The sequence below is a fragment of the Octopus bimaculoides genome, chromosome 1 (genome assembly GCF_001194135.2).
Source record: "Octopus bimaculoides isolate UCB-OBI-ISO-001 chromosome 1, ASM119413v2, whole genome shotgun sequence".
In the NCBI taxonomy this organism is placed as follows: domain Eukaryota; kingdom Metazoa; phylum Mollusca; class Cephalopoda; order Octopoda; family Octopodidae; genus Octopus; species Octopus bimaculoides.
Genome location: NC_068981.1, coordinates 152,039,497 through 152,056,839, shown reverse-complemented (window position 1 = coordinate 152,056,839; position 17,343 = coordinate 152,039,497). Strand labels below are relative to the sequence as shown.

At 30.0% G+C, this 17,343-nt stretch overlaps 1 protein-coding gene across 1 annotated transcript in view; it reads left to right on the top strand.

Annotated features, from left to right (window-relative positions):
• The window catches only part of LOC106869541 (obscurin), a gene marked incomplete at its 3' end in the record, with an annotated part of 380,350 nt that overhangs the window by 362,399 nt on the left and 608 nt on the right, over positions 1-17,343 (top strand). Inside the window, exons 151-161 of the mRNA XM_052970280.1 lie at positions 1,383-1,553; positions 3,657-3,726; positions 4,491-4,583; positions 6,787-6,870; positions 8,357-8,521; positions 9,044-9,196; positions 11,543-11,699; positions 13,571-13,744; positions 14,374-14,493; positions 15,685-15,921; positions 17,099-17,342. Of these exons, the coding sequence (XP_052826240.1) occupies positions 1,383-1,553; positions 3,657-3,726; positions 4,491-4,583; positions 6,787-6,870; positions 8,357-8,521; positions 9,044-9,196; positions 11,543-11,699; positions 13,571-13,744; positions 14,374-14,493; positions 15,685-15,921; positions 17,099-17,342 (1,668 nt within the window). The remainder of the gene's footprint in view (positions 1-1,382; positions 1,554-3,656; positions 3,727-4,490; positions 4,584-6,786; positions 6,871-8,356; positions 8,522-9,043; positions 9,197-11,542; positions 11,700-13,570; positions 13,745-14,373; positions 14,494-15,684; positions 15,922-17,098; position 17,343) is intronic.

Genomic DNA, 17,343 nt, shown 5'->3' with positions numbered 1-17,343 from the left:
TATTTACATATATATATATATGTGTGTATATATATATATATATATATATATATATATATATATGTCAGCACTGACTAATCATTTATGGTCAGTGATGTTTCTCTTGTACATCCTTTTAGTTTCTACCCAGAAACATATTTCCAATAAATGGATTTTGTACCATAAATATTTCAAATTCATTAATATTTCATCATATTAATTTTATCAGATTTATCTTGTAAAAGAAACTGATTATTTTTCTTATTGCATTTGTAATTTCAGTCGGTGGTTGCTGTTGAAGAGTTAAATGTTTGAACAACTTATATAAATTGCATTGTCTTCCTCATTTGTCTGTCAGTCTGTCTGTCTGTCTGTGTTTTTTTAAATATATTTTCTCTTTATTAGCATTTAACTGAAGCAAGTGGTATTGGTTGTGCAGTGGCTTTTTAATGTATTTTATCTTTTTAAATGATATAACATTTACTAAGTCTAGCAATTTATTAAAAAGGAAGGAAAATGAAACTTGATGCATATTGTAAATACTCTGACTAAAATATTTTAGGAGTAAAGTCTTTTAAAACATGACTTGCTATTGAAAATATAATTTGTACTATTTTAGAATTCATTTACAAAACTGAAATAGACATGAAAATTAACTTTTGCATGGTACCCTGAAAGATAGTAAATTTTTTAATGATTTTTCTGAAATATTTATTTCTTAAATTCAAAAATTCTATAATTCCCTTATTTATTATCCTTAGAAAACTATTAACTGAATTCCAGCTTAAGGAATTTGTTTGATAAATGAAAATTGGCAGTATACTTTAGCATGCTTTGATAATGCACTCTTACAATTAAATTCAAGTTGTGTTCATATATGTTTTGCAAATAAAAAGCCTGAAATCTGTAATTGTATCTGTCCTTATATTTTTGTTTCTGTCACATAGAAAGCATGCGAAATTAATTTTTAGATTTGAAATCTGTACAAATGTTATAATTAAAATTCTGTATTAATCAAATAATTGACAAGTTGAAGGAAGTTGTATTTTAGTTTTTATATATAAATGGGTATCCTATTAAACTATATTTCTCCTCATGGTATTCATAGTTATAACAGTAGCTTATGTTACTTATTGTCTCCTTTTCTTGCTAGATGTAATGAAAACTCACTTCAGTTGAAAGCTGCTAATAATTGAACAACTGGTGCTAAATTTATAATATATGTGTATATTCATTTTATTTCCTTTTTTTAATTAGCTTTATATTTATTTTCTGTTGCCTTTTGGAATGTGAATTAATTTGTTTTAACACTGATTAGTTTTGTTTTTAATTTTTTTTTTCATTCATAGCATTATTGTTATCTTGAAAATCATTTTATAATTTTTGTTTTTAATGATTAACAGATATGCTCTGACTGACATCCTGGAAACAGAACGAGAGTATCTCCATGAATTAGAAACACTGATGGAAACATTTTATAATCAAATGGATAAACCAGATGTACCTGCATGTCTCAAAGATAATAAAGATATAATATTTGGTAACATCAAAGATATTTATGATTTCCATAAAAAGTAAGTATTATGAAAAATATAGATTTTGGAAGATATTGTAATGTAGTTATATCTTTAAATAATGATTTTTCACATTTGTAGAAGTTTATGATTTGTGGGAAAGATAGATATAGTGAAGTAAATCAGCCCCTGTATAGTAATAGTTCTTAAATTATTGATCCTTGATTGATGAAAATTAAAATTGACCCCAATGTAATTTGAATTCACAACATTAACCCTTTAAGGTTGGGTGTGGCTTACTGACACAACATGCTTTCTTCTGCTGAAGATAGGTGTGGCTTATTGACAAGGTGCTAAATTGTGAAGAAGACAGGTGTGGTATATAAGCCATATTTGCATTATGAGCTATTTGATTGATTATTATCTTGTATTTTTTCATCTTTTTTGCATCTCACATAAAAAGTCATGCTATTTATATCTGATCTTAAAGGGTTAAGAAGTGTAGGTAAATGCACAAAACCTTTAGTCTAACAATCTGCCTTATTTTCTATTCCATGACTTCATATTCTAAAACAATAACTACAAAGACAACAACAACGATAATGATGATGATGATGATAAAGACTCTAATATTAAATTAATAATGAAAATGATGATTATGTTGATATATGCATCTTAGTAAATGAAATAAAATAATGATATGGAACCATTAGCCTTGGAGACAAGGTTAATTTTTCTATAAACTATTAATTCTGTTACTAAAACTGATATATGATTTCTGATTTAATCTGTGAAAATGATTGTAATTTATATGAAATAAAAATAAAGGATTTTGTGAATGGATAGCAGATCAAAACTGAAGATCATTAGTGCAGTAAAAGAGAATTCTGAAAGTACTAAAATCTCAGACTGAAGTAGTTTGTCAGTAAGGTTAAGATTTGAAAGAGTCGAGTACAAAGTAAGCTTCTCTAAAACTATGGCTCCAGCTTATCCAATTACACAGTGTGTGTGTGTGTGTATGTGTGTGAGTGTGTGTGTGTGTGTGTGTGTGTGTGTGTGAGAGAGAGAGAGAGAGAGAGAGAGAGAGAGAGAGAGAGAGAGAGAGAGAGAGAGAGAGAGAGCGAGAGTAGTATATTCAATGAACTGAGCAAGATAAACTTATAAAATCAGATGATAGAGAACTCCTTGCATGTTTGTCTTCAAATTCTTTTACTTCATCTACTAATATCATCTCCCATAAGAAGTGTAGGAGAATGGCTGAAATTATAATGCCAAAGACGTCTTATAGTATTTAGTTTTGTTCATTTATACTCTGAGTTCAAATCATGCTGAAATAAACTTTGAGTTTTCCATTCTAGTAGGGTTAATAAAATAAGTAACAGCCATATATTGGTGCTAATTGAATTAGCTATATCTCTTCCCTCTGAATTTCTGATCTAGTGCTAATGTAAGGGCTAGTTTTGTATGCAAGGTACTTACATCTTATATTATAAAAGAGAAGTATATCTCTCTCTGTCTATCTGTCACAACATTTATAAAAGGAGAGGAATCAAAATATACGTCACAATATATTTTTAAAAGAAAGGGAAGAGAAAAAGTTATTTTTAGAGGAGAAAAAAATGAGAGAGAGAGAGAATGTGTGTGAAAAATAAATAGATAGAGAGATAGATAGGTATGTAGGAAGGTAGGTAGGTAGGTAGGTAGGTAGGTAGGTAGGTAGTGTTATCACCATATTAACTGACAAGTTTTGATTTAAACTGCAGAAATTTTAAGTGCAAGTCTATCAACACAATGCAACACACTTCAAACAAAGACTATATGTATATATACATATGATATATATAGTTTTTTGGGGGTGGGGGTTGTGTGTGTGTTTCTGTGTTTTTCAACATATAGACAACGCAACATACTTTAAAAAAGAATAGTGAACAATTTGGTGAAGGTATGAGCATGATTAAAAAATATTTTACTGGCAGCATAGCAACAGGAAATGACCTGGTCCTGTATAGTTGAGAAATTGCCTCTTAGTTGTTTTGATATAATACTAAAAAAATATTTTATTATTTCCATATTGATTTCACAATTTTTGATGAGTAATGATATTTTGAAAATTGGTTAGAGTTCACATTATCTAATATTATGGAATCATGATATATTTTTCAGTATCTTTATGAATGAACTTTGTGAATGTGCCAGCTTCCCATCTAAAATTGGTGGATCTTTTCTTAAAATGGTGAGTTTCTTTCTTTCTTTCTTTCTTTCTTTCTTTCTTTCTTTCTTTCTTTCTTTCTTTCTTCTCTGTCTGTCTGTCTGTCTCTTTCTCTCCCTCCCCTTGTCTGTCTGTCTGTCTGTCTGTCTCTCTCTTTCTTTTTTCTTTCTTTTGCTAAGACTAATTTAGATACATGTTTTCCTTGTTCTCATTGATTTATAATAATTATCTTAGAAATTAAAAATCTTGCAACTTGTGACGTTATTTCTTTTAGTGTATTATTTGCTGCTTCTAGGTAGTTGGGTGAGGCCACGTTAAAGCAATAATACCATTGTCCAGTATAATAATATTTTTATGTACTTTGATTAATTTTTTATGTTTTAGAAATATGTACCTCTTATATTATGGTTGAAAATACAAAAATTAAACTATTCCTTCTTTTTATACTATAGCTTAGCAATGTTTTGTAATTTTCTTCCTACAATAATCTGCATATATTAGTGACAAATTGTTCATATGCTTACTATTTTTGCTTGATTTAATACAAAATAAATCATTTTTTATTTATATTTGTCAATAATTTTTAATTTCAATAAATTTGTACTATGAATTGTTAAAATAACAAATATGTAAGAATTTTAGTTTAGATTACATAATTTCCAAATTTACAATTTATGCCCAGTGTTATTTCAAATACATTCCAACAAAATTTTGGTATTATATTATGTATTAAATACTACAGTACTTCAAGATTATCTAATATATTATTCAATTTTTATGCTTTATAGGCTGAGAAATTCCAAATGTATATTCCATTTTTATATAACCGCCCAGAGGCTGAAATTCTCTTAGCTACAGAAGAAGCAAAAGAATATTTGAAGGTATCTCCATTGTTTTATATCTTTTTTTTATTTGTAACTTGGAGCTAATACCTAGTGCTTTAAATCTGTTTATGTCTTCCAAGAATTGAATGTAGGTATAACTGCATGACAGTAAATAATGCTTATATTAATTGATACAGCCAAGATCTTGGTGGAAAGACAGTTCTAGAAGAATGTTGTTATGAGAAAGAAAAATATACTAAAATATTTAATAATGGTCATTATGAAATATAAAGAAGGAAATTGCAGGGTGAAGGGAAAATGTAGAAGAGACTTTGAATACATTTAACTTGGGAAATAATACAATCAAGTTCAGAGCAGATATTTCTTAGAAATTACAAAACTCAGCAGTGAGTTAGTGGTTTTAGCAGTGTAGAATATAATTACATTTTATGTGCAGAAATTTTTCTAAGATGTAATTTATAATGTTTGTGCATCTATATATAAAGCAAAGTGTAATTTCTGAGATCTGGAAACGGTAAAAAGCATATTAGAACTTTTTAAAAAGGACAATCACATTTTAAGGTTAAAATATTTTTTAGCATGTAGAAAACAGGTATTGTAATGCAGTTATGTTAGATACATACTATCACTATGATAGATTATTGAAGATTGTGCAGTAATTTTGGGAATTGTGAATGGCTGAGGTGTATAATTCAATTTTAGGTAGTAAGCATTTTTTGCATTAGATGAAGTACCTTGTATTTATTCTAGTTGTCTGCATTCTAAGCTCAAATCCTATTGAGATCAATTTGCTTTTCATTCTTCTTTTCAATGCTACCAGTCTATCACTTTAGACTGGTAGCATTGGATGGGGTACCCTATGGTATTTATTCCATCTTTTTGCACACTAAATTTAAATCTTGATGTAGCCTACTTGGGTAGTATGTATAATTCATTAACTGTTTTAGCACCATCAACATATCCTCAAATACTTTTAGAGGAGTTCACTTTGCTGCAAACATTTGAGACAGATCTTTGGTTTCAGGATAATACTCCACTCCCCACTCACCAGTCTTGGAAACTCCGAAATGAAGCATGGCTGTCTTTCTTCCTAAGTAATAAAAGAAAGTAGTAGATTCTCTTAGTCTTCATGAAAATACCAACATTATTTTTACTGAATTTTTAAAAGCAGCTGACCACTACTATATAATGAAGAAGTTCATGAAGGTTCAAAGTGATGTTAAGTTTAATTGTTTACTATTAACAGTCCCACTTTAAAGTTCTTGGAGAGTATTTGATGTGTATATATAGATTGAGTTCTAACAAAATGGGTCAGTGGTGTGAAAGCTTTATCTGCAGGAGTAGAGAATTTTTGACAGAAGTATGGAGGAAAACCAGAAGAGATATTTTTAATAAAGGACCAAAATGTACAACTGCTGGGATATTTTAAAAGTTTTAAAATTGTGTATTGTACAAAGACATTTTTCTCATCAGATGATCTGCATGGATCAACTGCTGATGTAATTTCTACCATGTCATATATATACAGTGTTACCTGTATAGTAGAAACACAACTTATAAACATTGAGGGCATGTGAAACACAACTTATAAACGTTGAGAACAAGTTGAATTTTGAAGTGAAAAATAACTAAGACTATTCACAATGTTGAAAATTAGTCAGTTATAATTGTAGTTTTTAAAATCATAAATAGCTATGAAATTATGATTGATGATTGTATAGAAAATCTTGGTACTATATACTTGCAGTTAGGGATTAGAAATAATGCTTCCACTATGAAACATGATTGTCTTTTTTAGTTTTTTTCAAATTCAGTAATAAGAAACTCTCAATAGAGCTAAACACTTGCCTGAGAGGGGTAAACAGAAAATTTGCTCAAATAGTGATTGTATCAAAATGTATAAGTTCATGAATGATTTTACTTTAATATGAAATATATGTATACATATATTTTTGTTATTAATACAAATTGCATTCTTTAATATTTATTTCAGAATTATAAAACTCTTAATTTTCATTCATTTGTTTACTGGTATGAAGCACATTTGCCAAATAATATAACATTCTTTACTTTTGACTCCCTATAGATTATAACTATTAAACAATTCTAAGACATCTAACTATTTTTCTTGTATGTTTAAAATATAGAATTTGACACTCTTAATACTATAATTCTCTTTTAATAAAAGTCTGAGTAATATATAAATTATAAAATGTGTATTTCTTTATTTTGCTTATAGACATGTCCAATTTCTGATAAATCCCTTGTTGAATATTTGTCTTGTCCACTCAAAAGATTAAGTATTTATGAACAAATACTTAAAGTAAGTTGATTTTATCATTTCTTTGAAAAGCATTCATATTAAGTATAAAATCAATAGTAATTACTGAAAGCTCTAACATTAATAATTAAATCAGAATTATTTTCCCTATATTTAACTAAAATCATTTTAATTACAATGATATATGCAATAACTCAAAAGGAAAAAAATATATAATTCAGTTCATTTGATACTAATATAAGAATAATGATGTATAAACATAATGTTTTGTTTTGTTATTGTAATATTAATGAGGACTTTATTTATTACATTGGTACCAAACTAGGAATTTTGGAGGGTGGGAGAGAGAAACAGATAATAAAATCAGCCTGTGTATTAATAGTACTTATTTTATGGAAGCTGAATTAAAGGCAAAATCTATCCTAATAGCAAAGGAATGTGATTAGAGTCTGCAAAATACTTTGCCCTACCAATTCTGTCTCTTCCACAATTTCTTGCAGTCACAGGGCCAGGCATTTTTTAAGGAAACTGTAGAAGACTGTGCACATGATGGTATTACAGAATCGTGTATAAAACAGTTGAGCTCATGATGATAAATAATAATCAGAAAAGAAAAACAACTCAAAAACAGAAACAACCCCTTAGAAACCAACAACAATCCCATTGAAACTAGAAACAGTCCTTATAACAGGGAGTCTTGAGGATGATTAAAAAGATGCAGATAAAAACATAATTAAACCTCAGGATTCAGAAATTACACAACATTAAGAATATGGCCCTACAATGTGTTTAACACATATCACAAAGGATATTTTAGATGTCTTAGAAAACACAAGGCCAAACAAAGCACTGCACATTCCCAAAGCATACAAAACTACATTAAATATTGCAGCAAATCCTGGTAATAATTTAGACTAGTGAAAAATAATCAAAGCCATAGTTTGGTTTCTCTGTTAATTATTATACTACTAGTCTTTGTCAAATTGAATACTGAACCTCAAACAATTTATTTGAATAAAGTTTCTTTAAGAAGTTCTTTAAGAACTATCTTTAGTGGGATGATATTAATATGAGTATATATTATGCCAGTGATGGTTGTATACTCTTAAAATCAAAAGCTTTACAATGGGGGAAATGTATAAAATGGATTGTAAATTATCATCTTATAACTTTGGGATTAAAAATAGTACTTGAAATTCTACTGTTTTGGCCTTAAGCATTCTCTTTTGATATTAGAGCCTTAAACATAGAACATGTAATAGATAGTAGACATTCATGAGTATCACAAATATATTACGTCTTTGACGCTCTAAAGTACTAATACTTCTTTATAACAAAAGTATTAGTGCTTTGGCAATGCATTTAATGATTTACTTTTTGATATTATCATTTTATTTGTGATTTTTAAGCATATCATGTACAACTTTTCTGAAATACTATGCCCAATCGTTTCATAAATATGTTATAAATTTGAAAATACATTATGATTTTGATATTATTAAAATGTTCAACTGTCTCTTTCATTTAGGATTGCTTACGTTATACTGTAACTGCTGGAGATGGTGTGAAAGATCTTGAAAAGGCTATTGAAATGCTTATGAAAATAATCAAAAGAGTTGAGCATCTTCGTTTGCTGGCAAATGTTGAAGAATTTCCAGGAGATATATATAGCTTTGGAGAAGTACTGAGACATGTAAGAATTTCAAAATGTCTAATTAACTTTATGTTGCTGAGTCATGGCTGTTGCCAGTGTCATGTAAATGGCACCTATGAAATCTTAGTCATGGTTGTTGCTGATGTCATGTAAATGGTGTCCTACCTGTGTCATGTAAATGGCACCTGTGAAATCGTAGTTGTGACCATTGCCAGTGTCATGTAAATGGCACCCATGCCAGTGGCACATAAAATTACCCATTACACTCTTGGAAGGGCATCCAGCCATAAAAACCATGCCAAATCAGACTGGGATCTGATGCAGCCCCCCGACTTACCAGTTCCAGTCAAACTGTCTAACCCATGCCAGCATGGAAAGTGGATGTTGTATGATGATATAAATTTTGGTAATGAATGAGAGAATTGAATGATATGAAATTCTAAATGAAACTCTCTTTGCTATCTTATTATTGTTACTTTTTCCCTGATTTTACTATTCATATTTTTTCCATCTGTGAGATGTTTATGAAATAAATATCATTATTATGAATTTCTAATTCAGGATGATGTTCAAATATGGGACAAAGAAGTTTCTAAAACCAAAGGAAAAGACAGACATATGTTTTTGTTTCCTGATAAAATATTGATAACAAAAAAGAAAAAACCAGAATCTATAACAGATGCCCCAACTTTTGCTTTTAAGTCTTTGATAGATGTAAGTATTTTTATTCACTATTTTAAATACTTGTTTATTGTATTTTTGCTGGTAATTAATTTCCACTTACACGAAGTCTGCTTTTATAAATTTTCAATATGAAATTGCATTAAAAATATACAAACCTGTTTAATCTGATGCCAACACATTTTTTATTAGATTAAAGATGCATCTTTCTATTACATCATAAATATAAGATAAGGTCTGAGAAATAGAATTATCAAATGGACCTAAGGTTGGAGGACTGCTATGGTGTTGTATTAATGTATTATATGTTCTATTATGATAGCTCATGCAAGAAATCCTGATGTATTGGTTACAATGAAAATAGAAACTTTAGGGAATGCCTTCATTGACAATGAGAGACCTTCATTCTCAGCATACAATGTATATTAATTTATGTATGTATGTCAAACATTTACAAGACGATATGTCCAGAAGTTTAGCTTTTTAATGTCACAGATTTTGTACCATATACTGTTTTTTTTAATGTATTTATAACTTTTCAAATGCAAATGTAATTTTTTACTAATTTTAAAGTTTTAGAAACTAAGAATAAATTTGATCCCCATTTACCATTCTATTTTTATCCATTTATCTAGTAAAAGGTAAAGCAAAATGCTATGTATCAGTTTGATTCCAAAGCAGAGTTAAGTTGTTGTCCAGAGACAGCACATGCCAGTACTAAATTCCATTAGCCATTAATTATTAAGATATTTAGTAGCTAATACAGTATCTAACTAAATTCCAAAGCACTAAATGTAGTTCTGTTATCAAATTTTCTTTTATCAGTTAGATTTTAGAGCTAACTATGTCAGCTTTAAAGATAATGTTATTAAGAATGAAGTCTCTTTTCTAGCATGAGATAATTTGAATAATTTGATATTCATGTTATATGAAGTAGTAATAATGATGAATATTATAAGTTGGAATTTGGAAGTGAATATTGCATTGTTAATTGTATTGTTGGTGATAGCAATAATAGTGTCTGTGTTAATAGCGGTATAATTTGTGAAGGTAAATAAATAATTATAATGATAGATAAATAGATGCTCAATGTGGTTATAATTTTGAATTAATATAGTCACTGGAAAATGCTAAAATTAATTTAATGAAGCAATAGATTTTTATGAGTAAAAGCTAAACTGCAAACATTGAACAACATGTTGTAAAATATTTATATCACTTCTAGAAAATTTAAGACATACTGAAAGATTAGAAAAATTTTTGTTGTATTTTTATGGATATAACTGTATATCAGTGATGTTGTGCTTCTTTAGTGGTGATGTCTGGTTTTGCTACTTCCTTTAATATACTAATCTAAATGAAAAGAGATGAGATAGTTAAGCCCCTTCTATGTAACATTAGGTGGGTGGGCATATTTAAGTTACAGAAATTCTTAAAATAGATGCTTGGCTCTGGATTCTTGATCATTTGTGTCTACTGAAACAAGCTGGTAGTGGACGTCATGCAGTTATTAATGAACTATTTGACTGAATTAACTGGTACTTTCATTTTGTTTATGAAGTTTTGTAAGAACTATTTTTTCTATATTTGTCTTAGAAAATAGATTTTATAACATGGCATTAATAACTTGTTCAAAAAGAATGTAATATTTAAGTATTTTTAGAACTGTACATAATATATTTCAACATGTGCACAAACTGTGATTATATAAATGCATACGATTGTATTTTTATACATAAAGAAGAATTAAATTATGTATTCGAAATAATAGTTATATGAGCACATTTCAGCTCATTTTCAATTTATTTTCATTTATACTTGTTTTAGATTTATTTTCAACATGTTTATTTATCTAAATATTATTTAGACTGCAAGACTAAAAAAGTATTCTATTCACTGAATAGAATTACCTAAAATTCCCTGAAATGACTCGTTTCTACTTTTATCCAATGTAACATATGTATGAAGGGTACAACATTTTTTAAATAAATTTTTATTACTCAGAAATATTAGATTATTGTATATTAAATATCACATGAATACTCATACATGCTCACATGCACACTGTGTGCACGTATATCTTTCTAAAACGACTGTTCAAGTATATTTTTTGTAAGTCGTAGCTGAGTGTTCTCATGCTTCTATTATTTCTCAATCTGAGCTAACTAATACAAATACTCCTCTTCCAACTACTGCTTACAGTAATATTAGACAATAGCAAACTAGCAACAATTTATATTTCTTTATAATGGCTGACAAAATTAAAACATTTTACAATATTTCTAGATGCTGAAATTATAGCTATTTCCCCAAAATAATGGAGTGCTGATTTAATAAGGTGTATCCATAATTTTAATAACATTTTTATTTATTTTTCAGCTCCAAAATATACAAATCAGTGAGCTTATAGAAGATGAAAGACGTTTTGAACTGTGGTTTGCAGAAGCAACATCTGAAAAATTAACTGTTCAAGCTAAAAATAATTATGCAAAACAAGGATGGATCAAAGACATAAGAGCTGCTCTGAAACAAATGGGTATACTATAACTTAGAATATTTTATTACAATTTTATTACAAGTCTTTCTTGCTGATATATATATATATATATATATATATATATATATATATATATATATATAAAGCCTGAGAGAACACTAACTTCAAATATATTCAGGAAAGAAAGTAGCTGATTATGTACAAATGAGTGAAATATTTTAATTATTAGCTCACATATATAGTGAAAGTAATAAACATTTTTGTACAGAAACTAATAATTGTAGCCATGTTACTATATAGAAGTCATAGGAAAATGAAATATGCAGACAAAATCATTGTCATATGATGACTTTTGTTTTATAAAATATCAAAAGATCATAAACCATTTTTTAAAAGTTACTTATTTATAAACATTTGTATATTTTAATGACATGTTCTAAGCATTAAGATAAATTTCATATTCCTGAAATTTTCTGTTTTTATATTTAGCACTGTCATCATCATCTTCATCATTTAATGTCCATTTTCAAAGCTGGCATGGGTTGGATGATTTGACAGAAAACTGGTATGCTGGGGAGCTGCACCAAGTTTTAATCTGATTTGGCATGGTTTCTACATCTGGACACCCTTCCTAATACCAACCACTCCAAGAGTGTAGTGGGTGCTTTTTACATGCCACTGGCATGGGTGCCAGTTACAAAACACTGGTATCAGCCACAACTATGATCTCATTTGGCTTGACAGGTCTTCTCAATTACAGTATATTGGCAAAGGTCTTGGTCACTTGTCACTGCTTCTATGAGGCCCTAAGTTCAAAATGTGTTTTCTATGTGCCGCTGGCACAGGTGCCAGATATGTCACTCTGGCATTGGCTGCAATTATGATTTCACTTGGTTTGACAGCATATTGTCCAATGTTCGAAGGGTGCTTTTTGCATGTCACTGGCACCAGCCATGACTGCGATTTCACTTGGCTTGACAGGTCTTCTCAAGCATGGCATATCACCAAAGGTCTTGGTTACTTGTCATTGCGTCCATGAGGCCCAACGTTTGAATATCATGCTTCATCACTTCATCCCATGTCTTCCTGGGTCTACCTCTTCCACAGGTTCCCTCCACAGTTAGAGATCAGCACTTCTTCACACAGCTGTCCTCATCCATATGATTTCATGACCATACCAGTGCATTTGTCTCTCTTGCACACCACATCTGATGCCTCTTATGCCCAACTTTTCTCTCAAGATGCTTACACTTTGTTGTACTGACATTATTACATCCAGCAAAGCATACTAGCTTCATTTCTTTCAAGCTTCATTTCTTTCAAGCTTCATTTCTTTCAAGCCTACACATGTCCTCAGTGGTCACAGCCCATATTTCACTGCTGAGTAGCATGGCTGTTCACACACAAGCATCTTATAATCTGCTTTTCATTCTGAGGGAGAAGTAAGAGCTCTCTGAACTTTGCTCAGCCTATTCTTATTCTAGCTGCTACACTCTTGGAGAATCCACTTCCACTACTAATTTGATCACCTAGGTAATGGAAGCTATCAGTTACTTCTAGTTTTTCCTCCTGGTATTTGCTGGAGTCTATTTTTTGTACATTTTTAGTGTTAAGTGTACCTGTGCACCTTCCACACACGAAAACTATTTTCCCTCTTAACCTACTCTTGATATTGCTGCACCTCTTATGTATCCATAGCTTACATCTTTCCCAATACTGTAACTTCTGAACTTTCTCTTACCTTGCCACCTCCACTAAATTCTTCTTTTACTGTTAAATCAATGTGTAGAAAACAATCACTTGAGGAAAATGTTATAAATATCATAGTTGAATTAATTTATTGTATTAGTTCTATAAATATGAATTGATTAACAGTTATTGTTTAATTGAAATATATTCAATAATTGTAGGCATTGAGGAAACTGATATTACTCTTGAACAACAAGAAGAAATCTTGAGACACAAGAAGAAACTTGCTGAAGCTCTTGAAGAAGCTTCGAAGAAAAAACAACCATCCCCAGAACCTCCAAAACCAACTGAAGCTCAACTTGAATCTGATTCTGACAGGAAAACTGATGCCACAGGTATCAACTTAATTGATTTAAATGTTTTTTTTTTAAATATGCTTATAATAAGCACTTATTTTAATAATTTAAATGTCAATGCAACTAACAGCCGTGTGCTTGTATATTATGAATGTGAAACAAATCAGAAATTTCTTTGCTGAAAAAAAATTTTACTGTTTTTAATTTAAAACATGAAAAATCATTTTGTTATGGGGATCTACTTTTTATCATAACAATATGTACTCTTTCTTGCCAATTTGATTATTAACTGGAAATTTATTTGTTTCACAAAGTGTATTTATTTGTTTCAGTTTTATCAAAGTATTTTTGATAATGAATCTAAGTGCTTTTGATAGTAGTAATGGTGTTGAAATTGATAATGGTGAAGATGATAAGAAGGATGTCACAAAAACCACAATGGTGATGACAGCAATGACCACAATAATGATGCTCTATCACCACATTTATAGTGCAGAGTTATTTTTTTAATAAAAAATTATAGAGGAGTGTCTGTTACTCTTACTTCTTACATTATTTTTCTTGTTACAGAAAATAATTTCTTTAAAATAAAAGCATTTAAAAAATTAATTTAAATTCAAATTCTTTAATTAAATCAATATTTATTTTGATTTTGCTTTTGTTTATAGATTATTATTCATTGGATTCATATGAAAGTGATACTTTAAGTTATCATACAGCTACTGAATTCGATGATGGAACCGCAAAACCAGCTTTTAAAAAGAAGATATGCAAAACAGTTGCTGAAGGTGAAGTTTAAATGTTTTCACTCATGTTTTATATATTTATCTAAAATACTATCTTCTCTAATCCAGAACCTAAATAACAGTTACAAAAATAAGGCTAAGCTAAATGAATTTTTATTAAGAATAAACAAATTATTAATTATTTTCAGTACGGTTTAGCACCATCATTATCTCCCTCCTAAATATCGACAAGAAGACATCTAATTACTTAAACTCCAAGATTCTCTCACTCACTCCTCCAAATAGATCTGCTTCTTCTACAACTCTTTGAACTCATCTAACCACTATCAGAAACACTTAAACCATATTTCCTCTTGCATTTAACCCTTACATTATCTTGTAGCTTTAAGATTTCAATGATGTGCTTATTTACTTTTAGAATGACACTATAGGGTTTATGTGAGAGGCCAAATCTGGCTGGTTTGAACATAAACCAGGTAGAATATTTTGGCTGGATATGGTTGGTTTAAATGCTAAAGTGTTAAGACATCTAACTCACTTCACCTCACTGAAGTCATCATCATCAGTGACTTCCGAACTCATCCCACACTCTTCAGTCTCCCCACCCCTCTCTCTCTCTGTCTCCCCCCCCACACACACAGAGCTGGGATGTATTCCGATTGTTGGAAACATTATAATGTGTTCAGTTTCTAAGAAGCGTTATGTGTGATCTAAGTTATATAAGGCTCAGAGTCTACTTGTTATAAAATAAATCAGAAAGTTTCAGAAAAATTGAAAATAGCCATGCTAGTTTTGAAAAATGGATTCTAAGAGCTACTTTTATGGTGTCTGGAATCACTGATGTGAAAAATTTTATGATATATATGGCCTCTTACTGAAATTTGAAGTATTTTATATTGGTATGAATCATTACTTGCATATGGAATTTATTCCAATCACTTTCGTTTTTTTATATTATTACTTATACATACTAGCACTTTTGAAAAACATGAAACAGATATATATTTTATTACTCACTAGTTAATTTTCCCATGATTTCATTTAAGCATTATAAAATTTGTATTGATTGTTTTTTCACTTTCAAAATTTGCTTACTTCTGAAGAACTCAGTAAGCTATGACTTAAATTATCATGAATAAAATTTTATAAAATTTACTAGTATGTATTACTATATTAATTTCAATAATTTCATGGAATATTTATATTGCATGGATGGAATTTTGTCATTTACAGAAGGATCTCCTGTTACTTTGGATTGTGTTGTCACTGGCATGCCTGCTCCAACTGTAACATGGTTTAAAGAAGATAACATCCTCAAAGAGTCAGATAATGTTAAAATTATTGACAATGGTGAAATTCACACACTCTCAATCAAGGATACATCAAAATTAGTTGCTGGAATGTACACAGTAAAAGCAACAAATGTAAATGGCTCTATTGAATGCACTGCTGAAGTTACTATCTTAGAAAGTAAGAACATTTAATATGATATCATTATTATTATTATTATTATTATTATTATTTACTTTTAATCTGTATGTTTGTTACAATCACTCACTGAGACACACCCAGCATCCTAGGGTGAGTGAAGGATAACAAATGTTACAGTATATCTGAAAGCTTGGGGAGAGGAAGTGGTAGGGGCAGTAGCAAAATATCTTCAAGTAATACAAAATATTCATTTAAATTGATAGGGTTTTTCTAAGGATGTGGAGCAGTACTTGTTAGCACAATCTTTTGAATTTCTCTGAGACATGGTTCTCCAGGGATATTATCTGGCTGTTTCTGACATTTCTTTCTTATCATGCCTAGGGCACCCACAATAACAAGAACAATTCTTGCTTTAAGATGCCACATCTTTTGTATCTCAATTTTCAGGTCCTTATATTTACTTAATTTGTCAAATTCCTTTACAGATATATTTTTATCAGTGGGAACACTTACATCTATTAATCTGCAAGTATTTTTTTTTTTGTGTCTTTAATGACTATGTCCAGTCAATTAGCCTGGATTGTTCTGTCGATGTTGACTGGAAAATCTTAGAAGACAGTGACATTTTTACCATCAACGACTGGCTCAGGATGATGCTCATAGCAGTAAGCAGGAGTGCTGATTTCGTAGTGTTTACATATTTTCCAATGTAAATACTGTCCTACCCTATCGTGGCAATTTTTGTATTCATTTGGTGTCAGCACAAGACATCTCAAGATGAGATGGTCCATTGTTTCATCAAATGTATTGCAGATTAGACATTAGGGTCAGAACCATTTTGAAGAATGTTAGCCTGGTAGTTTTTGCTAAGCAAGCTTTGATCTTGTGCCACCAATACTGAAACCTTCAGTTTCTGCTTTCAGTCCTGAGCTTCTCAGCCACTGATGGGTTGTTGCTTGGTCTACATCAGCATTTTGGCTTGAGAGTATATACTGTCCATGCAGAGGCTTCTGGCTCCACTACTCCTCAATTTGTTTCTGCCAATTCTTTTGTGTCTAAATCTGCCTATGTGTTAAGAATAAATATGCAAATATTCATTTCAGATCTTGCTGTAGATGGTGTAAATAATGATTTTAAAAAATAAATTGTATGTTATTATTTCAATTTTTTTTTATATAATTAAAAACTAAATATGATAAAATATTACTTTCCTTAGGAATCCCAGAAGAGAAAGTATCACCTAAACCAGAAGATACTACTGATAGTAAGATACCAGAAGTTGCAGTGCCAGAGGTCGCTGCTGAGATTAAGAAACCAGAAGTAGCAGTACCAGAGGTCGCTGCTGAGATTAAGAAACCAGAAGTAGCAGTACCAGAGGTCGCTGCTGAGATTAAGAAACCAGAAGTAGCAGTACCAGAGGTCGCTGCTGAGATTAAGAAGCCAGAAGTAGCAGTACCAGAA